The sequence below is a fragment of the Talpa occidentalis genome, unplaced genomic scaffold, assembly GCF_014898055.3.
Source record: "Talpa occidentalis isolate TD23 unplaced genomic scaffold, MPIMG_talOcc4v2.1 talOcc4.9, whole genome shotgun sequence".
Lineage (NCBI taxonomy): Eukaryota > Metazoa > Chordata > Mammalia > Eulipotyphla > Talpidae > Talpa > Talpa occidentalis.
Window position 1 is genome coordinate 24697354 of NW_023605305.1, and position 24364 is coordinate 24721717.

The following is a 24364-nucleotide window of genomic DNA, read 5'->3' on the forward strand; positions in this document are numbered from 1 at the left end:
TTTTGACTGCAACCCTTTTGATTGGAGCAAAGGGAAACTGACAGTTGAATCATGGTACTGCATTAAATAGCCAACTAATCATAACATTTTAGAGGATGGTTATGCCAGTGTGTAACAGTTAACACACAGAGGGAGGCAGGAAAGAGGAGGAGCATGATCTAATTAATAAACATGAATGAATGAGCATTTATTAGTTAATGCATATTGTGTGGCAAAAACTGAACACCAGGACCACAATGATTTAGTCCATGTTTCTTTTTTGATCTGGTAATATTTTATTAGTGATTCTGTGAAATAATTGATGCATTTCCCCGCCGCCCAGCCCTACTCCAGTATTTAAGGTCCTTTGTGATTTTTCAAGGACTGTGACCAGAACCTGATGCACTTTGGAAAACCTAGGCAGTTTTCTCTCCATCTCTCACCTCTACTTGTGTTTTCTTCATTTTGGCTTTTCTGTTTGTTTTAAATACCTCATTGCAAATTATGGTTACATCAGCTCCAGATTTCAGTTTCTATCACCCAGTATGTGATAAAACTAAAATAAAGCACGGAAGGGCCTGATACTTTTCTACGCGCCAGTGACAAGTCTAGTCAATACTTACTATATTTTATACTTGGGTATATAATTGTGTTAGATTTCTCAACAATAAGCAAGTAGGAAAAAATAATGCACCGACGAGGTGAGGGCTCTTTGAAGGATGAGTACATGGTTGTTCTCTCAGCTGAGAAAGCGGACGCAGGTGCAAGAGCGGGATACCGAACCCAAAGCGGAAAAGCCAAGATGCAGCACTGACGGCGCAGAGGCCGGGTGCATCGGGGAAAAGAGAAGCCCAGACCATACCCGGGCAGGCCTGGGGGTAGCCGAGACAGCCCTTCGGGGCGGGTCAGCTGGTAGCGCGGTGCCCTCGGGGCTTAGCCCAAGCGCGCAGGCAGCGCAGGGGCGCAGGGGCGCAGGGCGCAGGGGCGCAGGGGCGCAGGGGCGCAGGGGCGCAGGGGCGCAGGGGCGCAGGGGCGCTGGGCGAGCGCGCCCGGAGGCGGACCCGGGTTCGACCCGTAGCAGGAAGGCGCAAGTGCGCGAGGACTGGGCGGCGCCGCAGGGGCTGGGGGGCGGGACTTGGGGGGCCGCTTTGCTTTCTGGGCTGGGTCTTGCGGCGTCTGCGTGGTGAGTCGGCGCGGGGAGAGCGTCTCCGCATCCTGCACCCCCTGGTCCGGGAAGAGTCCGGGAGCAGCTCCGAGAGCGTGGAGGCGCGGGCTGGAGCCCGGGGTTCGCGGGCGTGCCCAAGGTCAGGGGGAGGCCGGAGAGTGGCACCGCCGAGGCGAGGGCCTGCGCTTCCCAGCCCAGGGTTCGGGCCTGCGCTTCCCAGCCCAGGGTTCGGGCCTGCGCCTGCCGCGTCCAGCCCCTTCCCGCGGTGAGAGCGGCCCGCAGCAGACCCGGGCCCTGTAGCTTCTGGATTTTTCATCCTTGGAAGACCCTGCGGTAAGCTGGGACCTCATCCCGAGCCCGGCGACCCCTTGTTCTCATTCCTGGCTCCTCCAGGGCATTGTAGAAAGTGCTCAGTAAACTTAGGGCTTTCGAGGAACTAGAAAGTGAGGGTGGTTTGGAGACCGTGGGGAAGTCCCCGCCCACGGCAGTACTCGGAACCCGCGAGTCCTGGCTGTACCGAAGACATCGGATGTTAAGGGTGAAGGTAGTGGCAGTTCTGCAGGTGGTAGCAACCCTGCAGAGATGGTTGCTTCTGCATCCAGGGCTCTGCACGAACTTCTGGGCTGAGGTTGGTTCTGGAAGAGGGAACTGATCTCAGAACTCTTTTGCCGGGTTCGATCCCCGGCTGCTCCCCGGCCACCGGAGGAGGGTCCCACATGGCGCGCAGACCTCTCCTGCCACCCCCTGCTCCCCTCAGCAGTGTACTTAGGTCCTTCTGCCTGCTCTGGTGAATTCTCTCACCCTCCCTCGCTTCTGGCTATACCCAGTGCTTGTATAAATAAATTAATTAATTAAAACAAAAAAAAGAACTCTTGGGGGACCTTGGATATTTTTGATCCTTTTACTTTCAGGGAGCAGGGGTTTGGATCAAGTAACTGCATCCAGGGTATGGGGAAAATGAAGAAATCATGGAGAATTTGCCCCAGGAGAAAGGCAAGCGTTACCTAGGCTCTAGGGTGGGCAACAGTCTGTGCTGTGTGGATCAGAGAGGAGGAAGCGCCACAATGTGAGGCCTGGTAGGTGAGAAAGGACCAAAAGTCTCCCCTCTCATTCTATCACAGCAAGGCCCAAAGCTGCTCATCTGGATTCTTCTATGCAGACCTCGTCTTTCAGAGCTCCTTTCTCCTCCCCCAGTCTTATCATTTCAGTATTCTGCCTGTCCCTGTGAAGAGGAAGACCAGCCACATTCCAGGTGTGTAAGTTTCTTCTCCTAAAACTTGATCTTATTTAGCAGAGGAATTAGATACATGTCTTATCTCTTCCTAGTATGCTGGTGTTTCCCAAACATCTTATTCACTTACCACTTAATGATTTTTGCTCTTATGTATTACCTATATTGTTATTCTTTTATTTTTATTTTCTCACATTTATTTAAAAAGAAAACATCTCAGAAACACCATTTATGAAATTATGTGTGTGATGGACATGTTAAACAGCTATATATTTATTCCAAAATATTACTAAAAATGTTGGCCCATGTACCATGTTAAATCATTTTGTATCACAAAGATACACTGCAATTTGGATAATGAACTGCGTCATGCTCTAGTTTGGATTTTGTCTGCACAAGAAAGTCCAGGTGACTGAATAAAAATTACGCGTCCCTAGTATATTATTTTCTTCTTTTAGATGACTATTTCCCCAGGGAATGCCCTACTTTTGTATCTTCTCTACAAGACATTTCACTTACCTGATTAGGGCTTTCATGTTCTCAATCTTACGTATACAACAAGTAGAAAGTCCATATCTTGTAAGAGTTTACAAGAGTTAATGCATACATATGAAATGATCTAAATCATTACTGTTAAATAGAGCTTTCTCTGTTCAGGGAAATGTTCTATGTCTTTGCCTTACTATGTACCTCCTAGCTACATGTAGCTACTGAACAATTGAAATGTGGCTAATGCAACTGAGAAAAAGAATTTTAAGTTTGATTTAATTTTAGTTAAGTCCCATGTGGGTAGTGGCTATATTTGAACAGCCCAGATATAGATATTTGATATAAAATATTTTCAAAATCAACTCATTTGGATTTAATCCCCCCCCCATGGAAAAAACAAAAAGCAAAAGTATACATGTTAATTACCATTTAGCTTTATTTTTTTTAATGATTTATATATTTATACAAGAACCGGGGTACAGGCCAGATGCACAGGAGGGTGAGAGGATTCACCAGAGACAGAGTGGGGAACAGAACAGGCAGACTAACGAAATACACTGCTGAGGGGAGCAGCAGGGGCAACAGGAGAGGTCCGCTTTGCCAAGTGGGACCCTCGCGGGCTGGCTGGGATAGAACTTGCGCTGCAGAGGCTGCGGAGAGCCTCAGGCACAGCGCTCAACCACCTGCGCCACCAGGGAGGCCCACCATTTAGCTTTAGTTTGTTGGTGGAGGCTAAAGATTCGCCAACATTCAGGGATTTTATAGTTCAAATAAAATTTCTTATTTTGAAATTGTCATCATTTATGGTACATTTACAATTTAAGACCCCTGTGTAAAAGTACAATTCTGTGTTTTGTTGCTACCGTAGTCGCCTACAAAACAATATAGGTATGAGCAAAAATCTTAGCACCATATTATTTTTGTTCATTGCAAATAACTTTTTTACTAGCTATCTATATTTTCTTTTTTTTTTTTAATTTTTTTTTAATAGAGGCATGTTTTATTTGTTTGTTTGTTTGTTTATACATGCACTGGGTACAGTCAGAAGCGCGGGAGGGTGAGAGAATCCACCAGAGCCAGAGCAGGGAGCAGAGCAGGCAGAAGGACCGAAGTACACTGCTGAGGGGAGCAGCGGGCAGCAGGAGAGGTCTGCGCGCCATGTGGGACCCTCCTCCGGTGGCCGGGGAGCAGCCGGGGATTGAACCGGCGCCGCAGGGGCCGCGGGCAGCTTCGCAACCCAGCGCTCAACCGCTGCTCCACTGGGGAGGCCCTCTATCTATATTTTCTTTCCATCCTAAAATAATTTTTTGAGGGAGAAAATAAATTTAGTGGTTTGAATTCCTGGTGTCGAACAACAACAAAAAAATAACTTAGTGGTGAATACTAATTTCTAGAATGTTAGGAAGATCATTTATAAAGTTGGTTAGGGTAAATTAATACCTACTAAGAGCTGCTGCTTTTTCCATCATGTATATCAAGTATGGAAGGCAGCTGATTTTCATGTATTACTTTGAACATCCTCTCTCATTACTTCATGCTATGACTATGTATATAAGATCTACATAAGTAGGTCTTTATGTATGTATATAGGTCTGAATTTTGCCATAATATCTTCTTGAGAACTACATTTAATTTTTTTTTACATTTTAAAAGGACAAGTTTATTAAGAAAAGGAGAAAGAAAAAGATGTGAACTACATTTAAAAACAATCATTGTAGAGCTGATTTTCTCAAGGAACAGTTTGTCATTGAGATTTATTTTTCCAGTCAAGGACTTTTTATCAAAGGAATTGTAGAAGTGGCCCATGGAAAACTGCCAAACATTGCTCCAACATTTATAAAGATCTACGATCTATATTCCCTTAAAACAATAAATAATATCCAGTTGCATTTTGAATCTGAAGAAATTGAGGTCAAGGAAGGTGACATGCTTAAAATTGTACATAATATTTTAGTGCCAGATTCAGGAATAAAACTATTTTTCACTTTGAAAATTTTGCCCAGTGTTCACACAAAAGCTATTATAAATTGTACCTGTACTACATCACTGTAACATTACTAATTGGTAATAAGTAAGCTTCTTTAAAGAATAAATAATGAGTCATGATTCTTATTGGAATTTGAAAGTGCATTTGGGAAATACTTAATTTATTTTATTTTATTTGGATAATTTCTTTAACATGATATGATATGCAGGACTCTCTTCTGACCCACATCTGTGCTATGACTGAGACTGGGGAAGAGGAATCAGTGTCAGCAGAGGCCTCAGGGTTCTCAGACTTTAGTGATTCAGAATTTCTAGACTTTCTGGACCTGGAAGATACCCAAGAGTCAAGTTCTTCGCTTAGCAAACCTGGCCCTTCTTCTGAACTCCCTGGGAAAGATGACAGGTTCACAGACTTACCAAAGAGGAAAAGAGAATTGGGCATCTCATCACCCCTGGAGCTATTTCACCTTAAATGTTTGTATGTCACTGATCTGTCTACTCAGGATTGGTGTGAACAGCAAATAGTATATAAGAAGCAACTTCCTGATTTCTTGACACCCGAGAAGGCCACTGTCTTAAACACTGGTGCCAGCATCCACCTAGCCAAAGAACTAGAAGTTCATGATCTTGTGACTATCTCTATCACCAGTAAAGAAGATTCTTGGGCGGTTAAGTTTCTGAACATATTATCAATGATTCCTACGCTGCAGTCAGGAGGACGCATCAGAGAGTTCCCAGTGTTTGGAGAAGTAGAGGGTGTGCTTCTTGTTGGAGTGATTGATGAGCTGCACTATACAGACAAGGGGGAGCTGGAACTGGCTGAGCTCAAGACACGGAGGCGCCCTGTGCTCCCTGTAGAAGCTCAGAAAAAAAAAGATTGTTTCCAGGTCAGCCTATACAAATATATCTTTGATGCCATGGTACAAGGGAAAGTGACCACTGCCAGCCTAGTCCACCATGCAAAATTGCATCCAGAAAAACCACTGGGATCTTCGGTGCTGAGACATGCCAGGCAGGGAGGCTTTTCTGTGAAGTCCTTAGGTGACCTCATGGAGCTGGTCTTTTTGTCTCTAACATTGTCTGACCTCCCAGTTATTGATAACCTAAAGATTGAGTATATCCATCAAGAAACTGCCACTCTGCTGGGTACAGAGATTGTGGCCTTTGAAGAGAAGGAGGTGAGAAGCAAGGTGCAGCACTATATGGCCTATTGGATGGGCCACCGAGAACCTCAAGGAATTGATGTGGAAGAGGCTTGGAAGTGCCAGACATGTAGCTATGCAGATATCTGTGAATGGAAGAAGGGTGGCTGGATGCGCAGCTCCATGCTCGAGCCTCAAGCCAAAAAAGCCAAATGAACAGAAGGTAGGCCTTCAGAGATTTAGATCTCTCTTATGTACTCAGCAGAAGTAAAGGGGACCAATTTCTGAGCTTGGCATTCAGAGTGTTCTCATTTTAGTTCATTTCATATTTCCTCACCTTTAACCACACAAATCCAGGACCAAGAGTCAGGGATAAAGGGGCCTCCCCTGGTGGCGCAGGAGTTGAGCGCTGGGCTGCGAGGCTGCCCGCAGCCTCTGCAGCTCCGGTTCGTTCCCCAGCTGCCGGCGAGGGTTCCACAAAAAAAAAAAAAAGAGGGATAAGGGGGAAGATCTGGAATTCTACTGTCTCTGGAACTTCACCATCAGTTCCCAAGACGACCATCCCAAGATGATCATCATGACTGGAGAAAAGGTATCCTTCAGCAATCATTGTTTTCCTAAGAAGATTCTCGGTTTCTGAGAAGTCTCTTTCCTATTTTTTCTTAATCAAGTCTTTGTTTTATATAATTACACAAAATAAAATGCTGCCCAGGTCATTTAAACTGATGGCTTTTTTAATGACTTTACACCTTCAAAGACACCCACTATGAATAGTTGCATATATGTTATTGCAAGCTTTTAAGTATATACATAAACATATTTCTAAAGCAGAATTAGTGGAATGAGTGACCAAGAATTTAAACATAATAAATGTGTACAAAGAAATAAAGGAAAATAAAATAGCAACAGGAAGTCCTAAAACATGAAAGTATTAGCTATGAGAATACAATATACGAATAACTTAGGACATTTATATACTGTAATCCAGTAATACCATTTCTTACACAAATAGAACAGGAAATTCTTATACATATTATACATGTATATGCATAATATCATACATATTACAACAGGAAATAGGAACAAGAATATACTTTATAGCTCTTTCACAATAGCAAAACCACACCTAGAAACTATCCAGGTGCCCATCATTAGAAAAGGGCATGATGTGTTATGGCAGCCAAAACAGATGGGCTACGAAGACATTCAACAATGTGGATAAATCTTACCACAATAGTAAGTGAAAAAGTAATCCCCAAAAGTTATATATAGTATAATACTCTTTTTATAAAGTAAAAAATAACATTCAGAAAAATGTAAAGGTAATGGGAATCTTGGTCATCTGAGAAGGCAGTGGAGCCATCTGCAAATATCAACAAAGAGGCCAGAGGAAAGAATGACGTTGACATCACCCCTCATTCCTTTCAGCAACGGGAAAGTATTCCCTTGTAAAAATAGACTGTTGTGTATCTAACCAGGTCTCTATGTACTTAGGTTATTTTCTATCTTTTTCTACTGCAAACACTATATATATTCAGTAGAAACTAAATGTTAACTCTCATAGACACACCCACTAAATCTGAACCCCAAGATAACCATTTATAGGAAATCAATAAGGTTCTTCAAAATGTTTTTATGGTTATATAAACAAAGCATAAAACAAATATGTGTGTGTTGGAGTGTATATGATTGGACACAAATCCTCTAACATTCTGGTATCAGTCAAGTTTTATAGTGGATATATTTTCATATATTAACAGCTGATAATACATTGTTTCCATGTACATGTATAATATAATTCATCATTTAATTAATTCTTCTCTGTTAAGCATACTTAAAGGGTTGGATATAGAGACATAAATGTATATAGCCCAGATAGATAGATAAGATATTCTAAATATTTTCTGATTTTCCTCCTTAGGCCTAGAAATTTTGGGATAGAAGATGTTTACATTTAGAATACATCTTCATCCAGATTACCCTGCAGAAGTGTACCTAGCAAGAATCTTTTGTACTTGTCATAGTGTTGGATAACTTAACTCATCATTTTTCAGAGAATAGTATATAAAAGTATGTTCTTCCACACCCTGACTCTAGTATTATAATAATTCTTAAATAATGCCAATATGAATAATTAATATATTTAGTATTATATTAATTTGCACTATTTAGATTAACCTCAGAAGATGAATATTTATCCTTTATTGGTAATTTGTATTTTATGAATTGAAGAAAGCTCTCAAATTACTGACCTCAGTGTCAACCTAAAACTAAAAAAGAAAATGAAACCCAAAGGAAACATTAAAAATGAAATACCATTACTGAAACAAATGAGATAGAAAACAGATAAAGAGAAAATTGATGAAATCAAAAGATGATTCTTAGAGATCAATAAAATTGAAAAGTTGTAGCTAGACCACTCAGGGAAAAAAAAGTACAGGCACATGACCAGTACCAGCAATGACAGAGGTGACATCACTACAATTATTACAGATAGATTAATAAGGACTAATAAGGAAATATGAACAATTTTTTGCCAATATATTTGACAACTTAGATGACACAGGCAAATTCCTTAAAAGATACAAACCACCGGGCCTCCCCTGGTGGCGCAGCAGTTGAGCGCTGGGTTGCAGCCTCTGCAGCACCGGTTCTATCCCCAGCCATGGGGCAAGGGTCCCACATGGCGCGCAGACCTCTCCTGCTGCCCGCTGCTCCCCTCAGCAGTGTGTTTTGTCAGTCTGCCTGTTCTGTTCCCCGCTCTGGCTCTGGTGATTTCTCTCACCCTCTTGCGCTTCTGACTGTACCCAGTGCTTGTATAAATAAATAAAAATAAATCTTTTAAAAAAAAAAAAGATACAAACCACCAAAGCTTACTCAAAAAGAAACCTAAGTAATATATCTAATAAAGAAATTGGCTAAAGACCTTTCCTCAAAGAAAACTCCAGTCCCAGATGACTTCTCGGCTGAATTCTTTAAGGAAGAAGTAATACCAAAGGCTCACAAACTTCCAGAAAAAGAGGAGGAAACTTCTCTACTCATTGTATAATGCCAATGAGATTTTGGCAGATAGTATATATATTATAATGCCAGACCAGATATTACACACACACACAAAACCCGTAGACCAGTATACCCCATGAAGATAGATGCAAAAAAATTTTTAGTTTTAGTAAATACAGTCCAACAATACATAAAAAGGGCAATATACCATCCCCAAGCGAAATTTACCCAAGGACTGCAAGATTGGCTTAACATTTTTAAAATCAGCATAATTCACAAGTGAAAAGCCATATAGTTCTATGATGAAAAAATGTTTTGATAAAACATTAATTCATTCTTCATAAAAAACTACTGGAAAATTAAAAGAGAACTTCAACTTCATGAAGGGCATCTACAAAAAACCCTACAGTCAACATCACACTCAATGGTGAAAGACAATATTTTCCCCGTAAGTTCAGGAAAAGGGCAGTTATGTTGCCTATTACCATTTTTATTCATTGTAGTGGTGAATATATTTCATGCATTGAGTCAAGGAAAACATAAAAAGGTATCCAGATTGGACAAGAACTTGGGTGGAAGCCAGAGGTGTGAGGGGGGTTGGTGAGAAGATTCACCCGAGACAGAATGGGGAGCAGAACAGGCAGATCTAGTGAAATGCACTGCTGAGGAGAGCGGCAGGTGAGTCAGGAGAGGTCTGCTGTACCATGTGGATCACCTCCCTGGCTGGGGATGGAGCTTCTGCTGTAGTGGCTGCGGATAGCTTGATAGTGCTAAGACTTAGCCCCCTGCACCACCAGGGAGGTCCCAAGAAATGATTTTTTTAAAGCATGAGATAGACAAATGTCTTTATGTCCCTGATAATGCCGGTAAAGTCAATGGTTCCTAGTAACAATTGAATTCTTAATGCTGCTGGACAGTAGTCCATTTCCTTAATCCACTCACTCTCCCACAGTCCTAAGTAACATTAGAATCTCACATGACTTTGATTGTAAGATACATCATTATTTTACATACTAAGAGGGGAAAAAATGCTGCCAATTGAACTGGTAAACCATCATTTGTAAAAGCAACTTCACAGGTGTTGAAATATGGGAAAAAGTGTCAATGTAATGATGTATTCCTTATTTTCACTTCTGAAACCTCTCCCTATCTTTACTTTCAGCTTTCCGTCTGAGAAAACAGAAGTCCTTAGAAAAGCACATCATCCTTTCACCACCACCAAATACGTGTGCCTATCTGCATCTGTGCCTGTAAATTCTGCATACCCTTTTATTTCAATGAATGCATTGTCTACACTTACTTAGAAATGATCGTTCCAGTTATGTATTGGATTTCATTTTTCTCAAGAACTTTCCTCCTGCAACTGTACTGTCTCCCCTGTATTGTCAATTTCCCCCTCTCTACTGTATCATTTAACGATATAAATATACTGTAATTTCTTCCAAATCTTAAAAGAATTCTGGACCCAAAATCCACATGCAATGACAGATTTCTCTTTTGCTATCTTTAAAACGCAAAACTTAAAAAAAAAGTACTGCCTATATTTGCTTTCTCCACTTCCTCTCCTACTTCATCCCACTTATCAGACTTCCACACTTGACACACTTGACAAAACTGCATGTTCCAACAAACTTCACGTTGCTGAATACAATGGTCAAGTCTTAAATTCTCATGTTACTTGACCTATCAACAGTACTTAACATAGTGGATCACTTCACTTCCACCTTCTGGAAACTCTATCGCCTCTTGATTTTGACGATCCAAGGTCTCCTACTTTTCCATAATCCCCCCAGGTTATTCTTTCTCAGTCTTCCTTGTTGGTTGCTCTCATCCCCCTGACCTAAACTAGTATATTTCTAAAAGAAATCCCACTAAGTAAATTATTCTCTTAGCATTAAGGATTAGATTTTCTAGTATCAAAAATTCGGATGTTTATCTTTTTAAACGAAAATGATATCTACACTACCCTTTTCAAAATGAGCATCGATCTCAGGGTAGCCCCACCCATACCACTGAGGGGCTCTCCTCCAAAAGAGGCAGCACAGGGCCTCCCTGGTGGCGCAAAGGATTAAGATGCCACCTATGAGGCTGTCCGCAGCCTCTGCAGCACGAGTTCGATTCCCAGCCAGCCAGGGAGCAACCCACATGGCACAGCAGACCTCTCCTGACTCACCCACTTCTCCCCTCAGCAGTGTATTTCAGTCAGTCTGCCTGTTCTGCTCCCCGCTCTGTCTCTGGTGAATCCTCTCACCCCCACACCCCTGGCCTGTGCCCCAGCTCTTGTATGCAAAAATAAATAAAACTTAAAAAAAAAAAAAAAAAAAGAGGCAGCCCCTCTGACGGGTTCCGGAAACAGGCTCCACAAGGCTTGTGGGAAATGTAGTCCCGGTAAATTCCCTTCACCGCGGGGAGGCCTGGGGATTCTGGGTGGGCAGTTACTTCCGCACATGCGCAGTGCGTCTCTAGCCTGGCTGCTGCCGTCCTCCCCCGAGCGCCGCGTGAGGTGTGGGCGGGGCCGGCCGCGGAGCTGGTGGCTGGCTCTGTAACCTGATCTTCGGTGTAGAGGCAGACTAGGAGCGTGGCAGTGAAAGGGTGGCAGGTAGGACCCTCTGGGATGGGGGGACGTGAGGGAAGGCTAGAAAGGTAGGTGCCAGTCTGTTGGTTTAGCCCACCGAAGATAAAAACTTCACGGCCCCCACGTGCGCTGGCTTTGTGTTTGGGTTTGTGGGCCCTTTCCGACCCGGGGCTGTCCCGAGAAAGGAGTTGCCACTCGGTGGGTTCCCAGATCGCGGTGAGGCTGGGCCGGGCGCAGTCTCCGTGCAGGTCCCTGTGGGAGTCTGTGCATCCGACTCTGCTGTCCTGCTTCAAGAGCACCCTTGCCTCGACCAGAGGCTGCAGCGGGGAATTTTAAGCCTTTTCCAGAGACCAGGGAGAAAGCATTTTAGAGAAACTGCTTTGCATTCTCGGAATTCTGACAGCAATCCTCTGAAATAAGTATGTTCTCTGTTTTGCACGCGAATTAACTGAAGCTGACAGACATGAAGTTACTTGCCTAGACACACACCGCTTCGTAAGTGGAAGAGCTGAAACTCACACCTAGATGAGTTGTGTTCAAATTTTATTTGCAAGATAGCACCTTATAAAAAGAAAGAAACTGGATTTCTTCTCCTTTTGAAATATTTGAGCAATGAATGCTAAGTTTTGTGATTTTATTTTTTTCCTTTTATATATTTTTAAATCATTTTTCATTTTTGCACAATGTATGCATTTTCATCTTGGTTATAGTCCCCATACAATTCCCATCCCCCTTGTTTTGATCCTACTCCCTCCCTCTCTAGTGTGTCTGTGGTTTCTAGTTGCTTGTTGATTTTGATTTTTACTTTATTATAATTAGTCTTTTTCCTGGTCCTTTATTTGGGTTTTCTAAAGTTTTGTGATTTTATTTTTAAAGATCTTGGTGAGTCTGCAGATCATCCCAGTGAAAACTGTAAATAAAGCTGTAAATCTCTCTTGCACATCTTAACCTTTCCAGGAACCACACAGCCGTGCTAGTTATCATTTCAAAAAGCCCAGACCTGGCTTATAGGAGATAGTAAGTTTCTAAAGACAGAGACAGAGGTGGAGTCTAAAAAGAACACTCTATCTTACCAAACAAACAAATAAACAAAAAAACCCTACCACCACCACCAAAAAAAAAAAGGTGTATCTGCATCCTTGGATCCAGTATTCTTAAGAAAACCCATGCTAGTTTGAGATTTCTTTCCTTAGCTTCAGAGCAGATACTAGAGAATTACAGGAAGGAATTACTTCTAGAGATACTGAGCTTCAGAATCAAGGCTTTTAACTCATTTTTAATGTAAGGATACAAAAATACATTGCTGGGAGAAAAATTAATATCACTGATTCAAAGGTTAACAACTTGTTATGCCAGCAGGACAGAAATGTGCATCCTTACCTAAATTTTATCTAATCGTAACAATCACAAGCAGAGAAGGATTGATGCTTATAAAACATTATGGACTTTTCTGACTTGCTTCAAGCATTCTCCTAAGTGGTATGTTCTGAGTCTGACATGTGGGTGCCTCTGTTCTGATACAGCAGGGTTCTACTTTTCAGACCTGGTTTTTCATGTCTTACTGCTCTCCATCTATTCATAGATTCTATGCAAGAGGTGCAGAAAATGATCAACTCCCAGGTAAGGCATCCATTTGTACAGTCATTTTAATTTCTCAAAATCCACATAAAAAGGAAATGTATGGTCAGGGGAAATGTACATTGAAGAGATGATGTCCAAAAGGAAAGTTTAGAAAATTGTAAAATTGTTAAGTTATTAGACAGGTTATAAAGTCTCCATATAGTTGGAGTAAATTTGAACAATAAATGTATGGCCAGTCTTTCTGATGATATAGAAAGTAGGTAACAACCCAATTAAAGTATTGGCATTGTCCACGAGCATAAAGCAAAATATTTTTCTAGATAAGTAATTTTTTTCCTGGCACAATTCTTAGAAGAAAATATCTTCTACTGGAGTTCCATAATGTTAGAAATAATATTTACAGCAACAACCTGTGATAGATAGAACATCAGAGTTCCTATGACTTTCTTAGAGTGTTCCCTAGGGTAATCAGGAAACATAGTGCCAGCCAGAACTGTATGAACTCAATTTGTAGGTGCAGATACATAGCCTTTTTAATGTTCATCTGGAACCATAAGTACACCTTAGACTTTTTCTAGTGTCTCCAACTGTTCTTTAACAGTTTTAAAATCAGCTTGTCAGGGTCCATAAAGGAGGGTGTTAGGTATTTTTATTTGATTCCATTAAACTTTAGATTAATTTGGAGAGAATTCATACATTTTCAATAAGTTTTCTATTTATTAAACTTTTATAGGTCCTTCATTACAGTTATATCATTTTATATAATTCTGTACATTTTTATTACCTTGATTCTAACATGTTTTAACTTGCTGTTGATAATGGGATGGATTCTTTTTAATTTCTAATTGGCTGTTCTAATGGGAAAGTATGAATTTACCTATTTGAATTTATATCAACTTAGAGAGCTATTATTAAGTGCAAGTGTTCTTCACATATTCTTCAAATGGTGCTTTGTCAGTTACTGCCCAGTTTTGTTTTGTTTTTTAAGATTTATTTATTCATGCATACAAGAACCAGTGTACAGGCCAGATGTGCGGGAGGGTGAGAGGATTCACCAGAGACAGCATGGGGAAAAGAACAGGCAGACTGACTGAAATACACTGCTGAGGGGAGCAATGGGCGTGACAGGAGAGGTCTGCCACGCCATGTGGGAATCTCCATAGCCAGCCAGGAATCAAACCGGCGCTGCAGAGGCTGCGGACGGCTTCACCGCACTGCACTCAACCACCTGCGCCAGCAGGGGAGGCCCACTGCCAAGTTTTTATGTCTGTTTTTTACCTTGTCTTGTTGCTGTGACCAGGGATTTTAATAATTACATTTTTATTATAATAACTAGGCAAATATCCTTTTTTGTTGTTCCAATTTTAATAGGAATGCTCCTGGTGTTTCACTGTTGCCTTTTCGTTTTTGATTTTGTTTTTAGTCAACTTAAGGATTTTTAGCTTATGAAGACTGTTTTCATAAGTTGGGAACATTTTTCTCATGTTCTTCCTTTTTATACCTGTCAAAAATCATATATTGTCTATTATATTTCCCAATAGTGAGCTGTCTTTGCATTCCTGAGATAAGCTGTACCCACTCTCTTAACTTTTTAAAGTGCCAGATAGTAAATATTTTAGACTTGAAGACTATAGAACTTCTATGGTGACTACTCAGCTCTGCCCTTCCAGTGGAAAAAACCAAATGGGTGTAACTATGTTCCAGTGACATTTGATTTACAAAAATAGGAGGTCAACCTTTGGATTTTGGTTTGCTGACCCTATTCTATATTGTCTTAACTATTTCTCTGTGATAGACACATAGCCACATGCCTTTCAGTTCCGTGTTTTGACTTCAGTTTAAGGTAATTAAAATTTAATTTGATTTTGGCTTTGTGGTTGAGAGGGTATATCTTATCACGTTTTAAAAAAGTCCATTTGTGTATAGACATTTGTGTGGACATATGTTTTCTACTCTCTTGGGTACATATCTCAGAGGAATTGTTGGGTGACTCTGTTAAACATTTTGATAACATGACAAACTGTTTTCGATACTTGCTGTACCATTTACAGTCCTACCAGCAATTTACAAGATTTTCAGTTTCTTCGCATCCTTACCAACACTTGTCACTATTTGTCTTTAACTTTAATCATCTTCGTGTGAAGTGATACCTCATTGTGATTTTAATTTTCATTTTCCTAATGACTAATGATGTTGAACTTATTTTCTGTGTGTTGATTGACCTTTGATGTCTTTGGAGAAATATCTGATCAAATCTATTGCTGATTTTTAAATTAAGTTGTCTTATTGTTGAGTTGTAAGTGTTCTTTTTATATGCTAGATACAAAAACAACTCTCTTATCTGATATATGATCTGCAAATATTTCCTCCCACTCTGCAGACTGTGTATTTTCACTTTCTTATGGTGTCTTTTGAAGCCAAAAATTTTTTTTAAAGATTTATTTATTTATACAAGAACTAGGGTACAGGTCAGAGGCACAGGAGGGTGAGAGAATTCACCAGAGAGCGGGGAGCAGAACAGGCAGAAGGACCAAAGACACTGCTGAGGGGAGCAGCGGGTGAGACAGGAGAGGTCTGCCACGCCATGTGGGTTTCTCCCTGGCCAGCTGGGGATTGAACTCATGCTGCAGAGGCTGCGGACAGCTTCACGGTGCAGCACTTTACCCGCTGCGCCACCAGGGAGGCCCTGAAGACAAAAATTTTAATGAATTCAAATTTATCTACTTTATCTTGTCACACTTTTTGTCAAATACAAGAAACCATAGGGCCTCCCCGGTGGCGCAGTGGTTGAGCGCTGGGTTGCAAAGGTGCCCAGCAGCCTCTGCAGTGCCAGTTCGATCCCCGGCTGCTCCCCGGCCACCAGAGGAGGGTCCCATGTGGCGCGCAGACCTCTCCTGCCGCCCGCTGCTCCCCTCAGCAGTGTACTTCAGTCCTTCTGCCTGTTCTGCTCTCTGCTCTGGCTCTGGTGAATTCTTTCACCCTCCCACGCTTCTGACTGTATCCAATGCTTGTATAAAATAAATAAAGAAATCTTAAAAATTAAAAAAAAAAAAAAGAAACCATTGCCTAATCCAAGGTCACAGAGACTTATGCCTATGTTTCATTCTAAGAATTTTATAGTTCTAGCTCTTACATTTTGGTCTCTAATCCATTTTAAGTTCATTTTTGTACATGAGGTGAGGCAGAGGGAACCAAACTTCATTTTTTTGCGTGTGGCTATCCAGTTTTCCCAACACCATTTGTTAAAAAGAATGTTCTTTCCATCACTGAATTGTCCTGTTGCTAGTTGAAAATTTTAATATCATTTGTGTTTCTATCATAAGGTATATTTCTGAACCAAATGTACAAGAGTTATCACCTATGACTTTCTGAAAACTCAACAGTGAACATATTATAATATCATGTCTCGATTGCCTTGATTCTCCTGCAAGTCCCCAAATGATGCACTCTTTAGTTTGAAGATGAATGTGCTATTACAGGAATCAGTGGCGTTCCAGGATGTGGCAGTGGCCTTCACCCCAGAGGAGTGGCAGCTGCTTGACTGTGACCAGAGGACCTTGTATTGGGATGTGATGCTGGAAAACTTCAGAAACCTCATCTCAGTGGGTAAGGATAGTGGATGGTTAACTTCTCAGTATAACAGATTGTACCAGTAGTGCTCTCCCTATAAGACTTTTGAAAGCTGTGAACTTTCTGAAGCATTAAGTTTGGTCCTGAATTTGGCCCTGAATCCTAGTGGTCAAACTCTTAATCCCATTTAGGGATCAGTTTATGCTTCTGCTTCCAAACTGGAGGCAAAGGATCTTTTCTAAAGTTCCATCTGTCGGGCCTCCCCTGGTGGCACAGCGGTTGAGCGCTGGGTTGCGAGGCTGCCGCAGCCTCTGCAACGCCAGTTCAATCCCCGGCCACCGGCGAGGGTCCCACCAAAATAAATAAATAAATAAAAATAAAGTTCCATCTGTCATCCTTTCGAGGCCCTGAGAGTCAAGGAGGCAGAGCTGAGTTGTGAGGTAGTTATTCGTCTTTGGCACTTTTGTCTTCCAGTTTTGTGTTGTTTCCCATAAACAGGGGCCCCAGTTACTAAAACAGAAGTGATCTTGAAGGTGGAGCAAGGACAAGAGCCATGGACGGTGCAGGGAGAGAACGCATGTTGGAGCTATCCAGGTGAGCGAGAGAAAACCAGGTAGATGGGAGTATTTGGAATAGAGTTCACAATTGGTCCATGAAAGACAGGCATCTTTGAATATTTTTCAAGAAGCACCTCTTAAAAGCCATGAACGCCTTTAGAAATGATGGGGTACACCTGACATAACATCCTCAGAACCCCAGATGACACTTCCACTTTCACTCTCCTCAGATAGCTGCTCTTGGTATTTGCTCAGTTCTTGTGTGAAGGGATATCCCCTTCCTCTCTGCTCTGGCTCCTCACACGGCCTGTTTCATTTAGGTTCTTGCTTTGTTCTGTTCCTAAAACCCTCATTCTGCTTTACACCTTAGGGTGATCGTAGCTCTTTTCTATACAGCTAGTTCTTACAATGTGGTCAGATCGTGTGGATTTGAAGTCTCACTCCAACAATCACTATCTAACCTTGGGCAAATTATACAAACTTCTTTTATAAAAAAAAGCATAGTATTAACCCTTACCTCAGGCTTATTATAAAGATTATAATGAGTTAATACATGCAAAACCCTTCAAATAGTTGGCAAATACTAACTTTTCAGCATATGTTGTTTCCCCCACACCCAAACTTTTAGTAACATGCTGTAATTGTTTTCCTTTTTTAAAAAACCCAACTGGGGGCCACCCTGATGGCACAGGTGGTTAAGTGCAGCTCTGTGAAGCTGTCCGCAGCCTCTGCAGTGCTGGTTCTATCCCCACCGACCGTGGAGATGCCCATGTGGTGCAGCAGACCTCTCCTGTCGCGCCCGCTGCTCCCCTCAGCAGTGTATTTTGGTTGGTCTGCCTGTTCTGTTCCCCGCTCCGTCTCAAGTGAGTCCTCTCACCCTCCTGTGTATCCATCCTTGGTATTTGCTGGTACCCTGGTTCTTGTATAAAAAAAAATAAATAAATCTTTAAAAAAAATTAAAAATTAAAAAACCCAACTCATTCCTTTTCTTGAATCACATACCCCACCTTGCTCATCTTTAGTTCATAGCTAATGAGTTATTTGCCTTCTAGTGCATCTTTCTGCTTCACTTGATATTGTTGATATGTTTTAGAAGGTCCTTCTAACTTTGAGTTGGTTCCTTGCATATCTGTCCTCACCCTTTGTTACTGCTTATTTACTTTTTGCTTCTTGCTTCTCTGTCCTCTCCAGAACTCTTCACAGCAACTTCCTCAGAAATTTCATTGCTCTGAATACTAAACTTACTTGCTTTATGCTTTCACCAGCATCTTTGCCTCCCTCCACTTTCCATTGCAAGAATTTTACCTCACTTAGCCTTATTGTTTGTTTTTTCATAGTAACCAATATTCTTTAAGCTTCCCGTTTATCTTTATGTTACAATGAATCATAATGACTGCTTTGCAGTCTCAAAATCATTGTGGTAAGCAGTTTGTTTTAACTCTCATGAGTTTCTCCTTAAATACTGTTGTGACTTAATGCCTTTGATTTCTACTGTTAAACCAATTTAAAATAAAATCTTCCTGGGCCTCCCTGGTGGCACAGTGGTTGAGCACTGGGTTGCGAAGCTGCCCGCAGCCTCTGCAGCGCCGGTTCAATCCCTGGCACTAGGCGAGGGTCCCACATGGCGCGCAGACCTCTCCTGCTGCCCGCTGTTCCCCTCAGCAGTGTACTTTGGTCCTTCTGCCTGCTCTGCTCCCTGCCCTGGCTCTGGTGAATTCTCTCACCCTCCCGCGCTTCTGACTGTACCCAGTACTTGTATAAATAGATAAATAAAGCTTTTTTAAAAAAAAAAAAACCAATATGCTGTTAAATATGTTTCCTGAGAAGAATTCAAGGAATGCAAAAAATGAAAATGATTCCATTTCCATGTATGTAAATTGCAGTTTATAAAGTATTTTAAAATTTGATGAGCATGGAACATTTGTTCAAAGTACGATAACATTTTAATTTTGTTCTAGTTAATAGTCAAAATGAATGGTTTAGGCAACAGCAGTGACTAGCTTAGAAGTCAGAGAAAATGGAACTTTAAGTTTAAGGTATGGGTATGCAAAGATTCTTACCTTTTTTTTTTTGAGATCTTAAGATCTCCTTCCTAGAGAATATATACATACTAGATAGAATGAGAGGGGTTGGAGGAGGGCAAGTTAAGGTGCAAAAGGAACATGAGCCAGAGATTGTAGTTACGTAGAGGCTAGAATCCTTGGAACAGAGGGTATTTGTTGAGGACTAGTGAAATGCATGCTTAAGAACCATGAGTGAGTTCATCATATCGCCTAGCTTTGTTTACCAGGCTGATCATTCTGGATTTTTCATTTGGTTGTTATTGGTTGAGGTAGCAGAGTGCTGCTTCCAGCTGGTTGTAATAGAGAGGAAAGAAGAAACAAACCAAATCTCCATACTTAGAATCACTCTATAAAGAAATGTTTACTAATGGCTGTAGCAAACTACTCAGTGCAGCTTTGCAGAGAAGGATAAGGTATGGAGCAAGAGACTAGGGATGTTGTATTAATACTCCACATGGAAAAAAACTCAGGAATTGTAACCACTTCTTCCTAATTTTTTTAATGGAGCAACAGATTTGCAATTTATAGGATTTTAAGGCTAGAATTAAAAAAAAAAGTGACTTCAGGAGCAAAGCAGCTTTCTGGGGACTAGTTTAGTATGTAAGAATAGTGTTTGTCAAATACAAATATGACAACTAGTGTGACATATAGAGACCTAGCCAGAATGAAAATGAGCAGACGAATCTGTGCCTGGGCTAAGGATGAACTTCCCTTGAGTGACCTGCTAGGCATTTGTGTTCCTGGACTTATTGGTAAGACTGAAACTTAGCTATAGTTGAGTTGGAGTCTTGTCTACAGATATGTCTCAGCTGTGGTTTGGATGGGGTTAAAAGACTGGAAATAAAAGAATGTTCCTGAGTGGAATAGACATTTTCCTTAGATGATTAAAAGAAAAAAAAAAAGGATATGAATGAGGAAAATGAGGTACTCTACCTGGGTAATCTAGGAAATAGGTAATGCGGACTCTGAGTCTGATAAGCCTTCTTCAAACCTAGACTATCCTCTGATATTCTCCCCTGACTCCTGTTCTCCTATCCAATAATCAGACTTCTACAATGGACTCTCTTCATTCTATGAGCTAGCCACACAACTGTTTTGAGCATCCTTTTGACATTCTCCGTACCCTGCTCATTGTGCCTTATGCCTATTTTACTGTCTTTCCACAGATCACAAGTTAAGCATCTGTTCTCATTGTCATTCATTTGCTTATATTTCCTCTTTAGCAGTATTATATTTAAAGCTTAGGCTTGGAGCAAATACAAGATTTGTTTCAGAATAAGACACTAGATTTGAAATCATTTAAGTTTCTTTCTATAATATGTTGATGGAAAAATTAACCAGGAATATTTTATTTTACTTCTTTTTAGAAGCTGACTGTCCACATATTGATGAATCAGAGCAGCACCAGGAAAACAAAGGCAATTTTTTAAAATCAGTTTTGTTCACATTCAGTAAAATTCTGACTATGGAGCAACTCCATGGTTATAATATGAACACAATTCTTAATCCTGCAAGAAAAAAATCATGTATATATAAGTCATATGGGAAGACTTTGCAACCTACTTTAGATGTACTTAATTATGATAGAGATTTAACTGGGGGAAATGCTTATAAATGCAATGAATGTGGGAAAGCCTTCAAAAAGAAGTTTCATTTCATTAGGCATGAAAAAAATCATACGAGAAAAAAACCCTTTGAATGCAATGACTGTGGGAAAGCCTACAGCAGAAGGGTACACCTTGAAACTCATCAGAAAATTCATAATGGCCGGAGACCCTTTGTGTGCAACGAATGTGGGAAAGATTTTATGCATAAAGCACAACTCATGGTCCACCAGAGACTTCACACTGGAGAGAAACCTTATGAATGCAGTGAGTGCGGGAGGTCATTCACTTGGCACTCCTCCTTCTCGCAACATGTGAAATCTCATACACTTGAGAACTCATTTAAATGTAAGGAATGTGGGAAAACCTTCAGGTACAGTTCATCGCTTTATAAACATTCTAGATTTCATACAGGAGAGAAACCCTACCAATGTATTGTGTGTGGCAAAGCCTTTGGCAACACATCTGTGCTTGTTACACATCAAAGAATTCATACAGGAGAGAAGCCTCATGGATGTATGGAATGTGGCAAAGCCTTCATCAAGAAGTCTCATCTCCTCAGACATCAGATAACTCATACAGGAGAAAAGCCCTATGAATGTAACAAATGTGGTAAAGGATTTTCCCAAAAGTCAAACCTTCTTGTACATCAGAAAATTCATATATAATATTCACTTTATGAGAAAGCCTTAAATATTAGAGAAATCTTATTAAATAGCAGATAACTCACAGTGGGGAAAAATCCAACAGTTTAGATGAATTTGGAAGAGTAGATGCTTATAAAATAAAATGCCAGTCATTCTGGAAATGGTAACCAAGTTTTCACAGGAAAGATCACAGAAAACATTGAATTATAAGTAATAAGTCCTTGGAAAGTAAACAAATTAAATCAAGCAAGCAAAACTATACCAAGCCTGATTTTTTAAATTTATATAATAAATTATACAATTATGCAAGTGTGTGTTTCATCTATACATTAAATTGTATACATTAAAGTACATCTAATAGATTTCTGAAATAAATATCACCATTTTTTCTACCCATCCTAGCAATGTGCAATGAGTAAATCTGGTTTAATATATAGTGTGCATTTAAATATTATAATAATTTGCTGGCACTTTTAATGGGCATGGCAGTCTCCTCTTTAATGATAAAATGCTAATAAAGATATTTTCCTGGGCCTCCCCAGTGGCGCAGCGGTTGAGCGCTGGGCTGCGAAGCTGATGGCAGCCTCTGCTGTGCCGGTTCGATCCCCAGCCGCCGGTGAGGGTCCCACATGGCGCCCAGACCTCTCCTGTCACGCCCTCTGCTCCCCTCAGCAGTGTATTTCATCAGTCTGCCTGCTCTGTTCCCTGCTCTGTCTCTGGTGAATCCTCTCACCCTCCCGCGCTTCTGACTGTACCCAGTGCTTGTATAAATAAATAAATAAATCTTTAAAAAAAAGGATATTTTCCTATGTATATAAACACCAAAAATAAAAATTTAACAAGCTAACAATGGGGGCGGGGAAAGCAACTATATTGAGTTGAGGAAAAGAAGTATTTAAATTAAAGACCTCCCGCAGCCTCTGCAGCGAGGGCGCAGGTTCAATTCCCGGCCGGTGAGAAACCCACATGGCGTGGCAGACCTCTACTATCTCGCCTTCTGCTCCCCTCAGCAGTGTCTTCGATCCATCTGCCTGTTCTGCTCCCTGCTCTCTTTGGTGAATTCTCTCACCCTCCTGTGCCTCTGACCTGTACCCCAGTTCTTGTATAAATAAATAAATCTTTAAAAAAATATTTAAATTAAAATGTAAATAAAACATTTGCACTTCAAATATTCCTCTTTTTCATAGGTATGTCTGCATAAGCTGTAAAGTTAGCTCACTTCGAAGTTAACTGCTGGGGAATCCTCTGTATTTGATTAGAGTAGGGCGTCCTGATACCTTGCAACTTTTGGGGAGTGAGATTTTGTGGGTTTTGTTTTTGTTTTTTACATTTTGTAAGAAATTGATAAAGGTTAAGTTTCTGGGTGCCTGGAATGTTCTGTATGACAGCAAAAGTTTTGCTCACATTGAAAAGAGCAAATTTTTCTGCTTAGCAATTTCACTTTGCAATGTGACATTTTGTAAGCTCCACATAGTTCCTTAAAATAAACTAGTATTTAAGATTTTATTGTTGGCCACCATATTCCTTGATCATGTCAAAAAACCTTGAGTGGTGACAAAACAGCTTGAACCTAAATTCAGGTAGCAAGTCTTTTCCTTCAACTCAATTACGACTATGTTGCATTGTTTCTCTTTTAACCTGTTTTTTGAAGAGTATTTTTTGAACAGAGATATAGCACTCAAGGAGCTAAATTAAGTCTTGTCTATTAACAAAGATTCTTTGCTTATCCAAACTTTGATCAGGTTCTTGAATCTTCTACACCTTTTGTACACTTGTAAAATGTTTCAGCAAGAACCCTGCCAATAGTTTAACCAAGCACCCCTACCTGTTACCTGATCACGCTGGCCTGTCTTTAGCAAGGATCCTGTTAGGTCTATTTAGCCAGAATTCCGCTTGCCCACAACCTTTAGTTTTATTTAATTTTCCATCTATTGACTTGCCCTGCTCCTTGACTATAAATTCCCACTTGCCTATTCTGTATTCAGAGTTGAGCCCAATCTCTCCCCACACCCACATCAAAATTCCATTGCAGTGGTCCCTATACTTACTGTGATAGTCCTGAATAAAGTCTGCTTTGCTATCTATAATGACTGTCATTGAGTATCGTCTTTAAATATCTTCTTTCTATAACATTTTCCAAGTTAATCTAGGAAGCCATATGCTAGTATCACTTTTGTAGTCATTCCAAACGTTCCCCGAACCTCCTTTCTTTTGGAATTGTCTTCAGGATCAGTTGGCTGCACACATTTCCTACTTAGGACTACAGGAAGAGGACACATTCTAGGCGTAGAGGCTCCACTGCTGTCAGCATGATGTGAGGTGCCCTTGGGAGAGCAACTATGAGGTCAAGGTGACAAGACATGCAATGCTGTGCTCTGGGAATAGGAAGGGGGAGGGGCTTTATTTGTCTATCAAGGTGCATGTAATCTGGGTTCCATAAATTCATTTTTTCCCTTAAGTAGAAGGAATACAGGGCCTCCCTGGTAGCATAAGGGGTTAAGTCTCAGAACTCTGAAGCCATCAGCAGCCACTGCAGCAAGTTTGATCGCCAGCCAGGGAGCTACCCACATGGCGCAGCAGAACTCTCCTGTCTTGCCCGATGCTCCCCTCAGCAGCGTAATTCAGTAGATCTGCCTGTTCTTCTCTCCACTCTGTCTCTGGTGAATCCACCCATTTCACTAGCCCCCCCCTTACACCCCAGCTCTTGCATGCATAAATAAATGAAATAATTTTTAAAATTTATTTATACAAGCACTGGGTAAAATCAGAAGC

General features: G+C 40.9%; 2 protein-coding genes across 6 annotated transcripts; both read left to right on the forward strand.

The window, feature by feature from the left end:
- Positions 1–2355: 2355 nt before the first annotated feature.
- ZNF684 (zinc finger protein 684) lies at positions 2356–22373 on the forward strand. 5 transcript variants are annotated; one of them, XM_054691724.1, is made up of 6 exons: positions 2356–2396; positions 10158–10245; positions 13153–13190; positions 16631–16757; positions 17220–17315; positions 20709–22373. In XM_054691724.1, exons 3-6 carry the CDS (start codon positions 13158–13160, stop codon positions 21611–21613), a joined length of 1161 nt encoding a protein of 386 aa, XP_054547699.1. In that variant the 5' UTR covers positions 2356–2396; positions 10158–10245; positions 13153–13157; the 3' UTR covers positions 21614–22373. The 5 variants fall into 5 exon arrangements, with proteins under 5 accessions (XP_054547699.1, XP_054547701.1, XP_037356030.1 ...); XM_037500133.2 differs by lacking the exons at positions 2356–2396; positions 10158–10245 and adding exons at positions 11479–11594; positions 12025–12065; XM_054691726.1 differs by lacking the exon at positions 10158–10245 and having other exon boundaries at positions 2365–2396.
- On the forward strand, positions 2358–7204 carry EXO5 (exonuclease 5). The gene is made up of 2 exons (XM_037500074.2): positions 2358–2396; positions 5060–7204. Exon 2 carries the CDS (start codon positions 5087–5089, stop codon positions 6206–6208), a length of 1122 nt encoding a protein of 373 aa, XP_037355971.1. The 5' UTR covers positions 2358–2396; positions 5060–5086; the 3' UTR covers positions 6209–7204.
- Positions 22374–24364: the final 1991 nt, after the last annotated feature.

Excerpts from the sequence above, each read along its gene's own strand:
- EXO5 (XM_037500074.2), top strand. The coding sequence starts at position 5,087 with ATGACTGAGACTGGGGAAGAGGAATCAGTGTCAGCAGAGGCCTCAGGG.
- ZNF684 (XM_054691724.1), top strand. The coding sequence starts at position 13,158 with ATGCAAGAGGTGCAGAAAATGATCAACTCCCAG. Across the intron at positions 13,191-16,630 it reads AGAAAATGATCAACTCCCAG|GAATCAGTGGCGTTCCAGGA; the intron begins GTAAGGCATCCA and ends GTGCTATTACAG. Across the intron at positions 16,758-17,219 it reads CAGAAACCTCATCTCAGTGG|GGGCCCCAGTTACTAAAACA; the intron begins GTAAGGATAGTG and ends TCCCATAAACAG.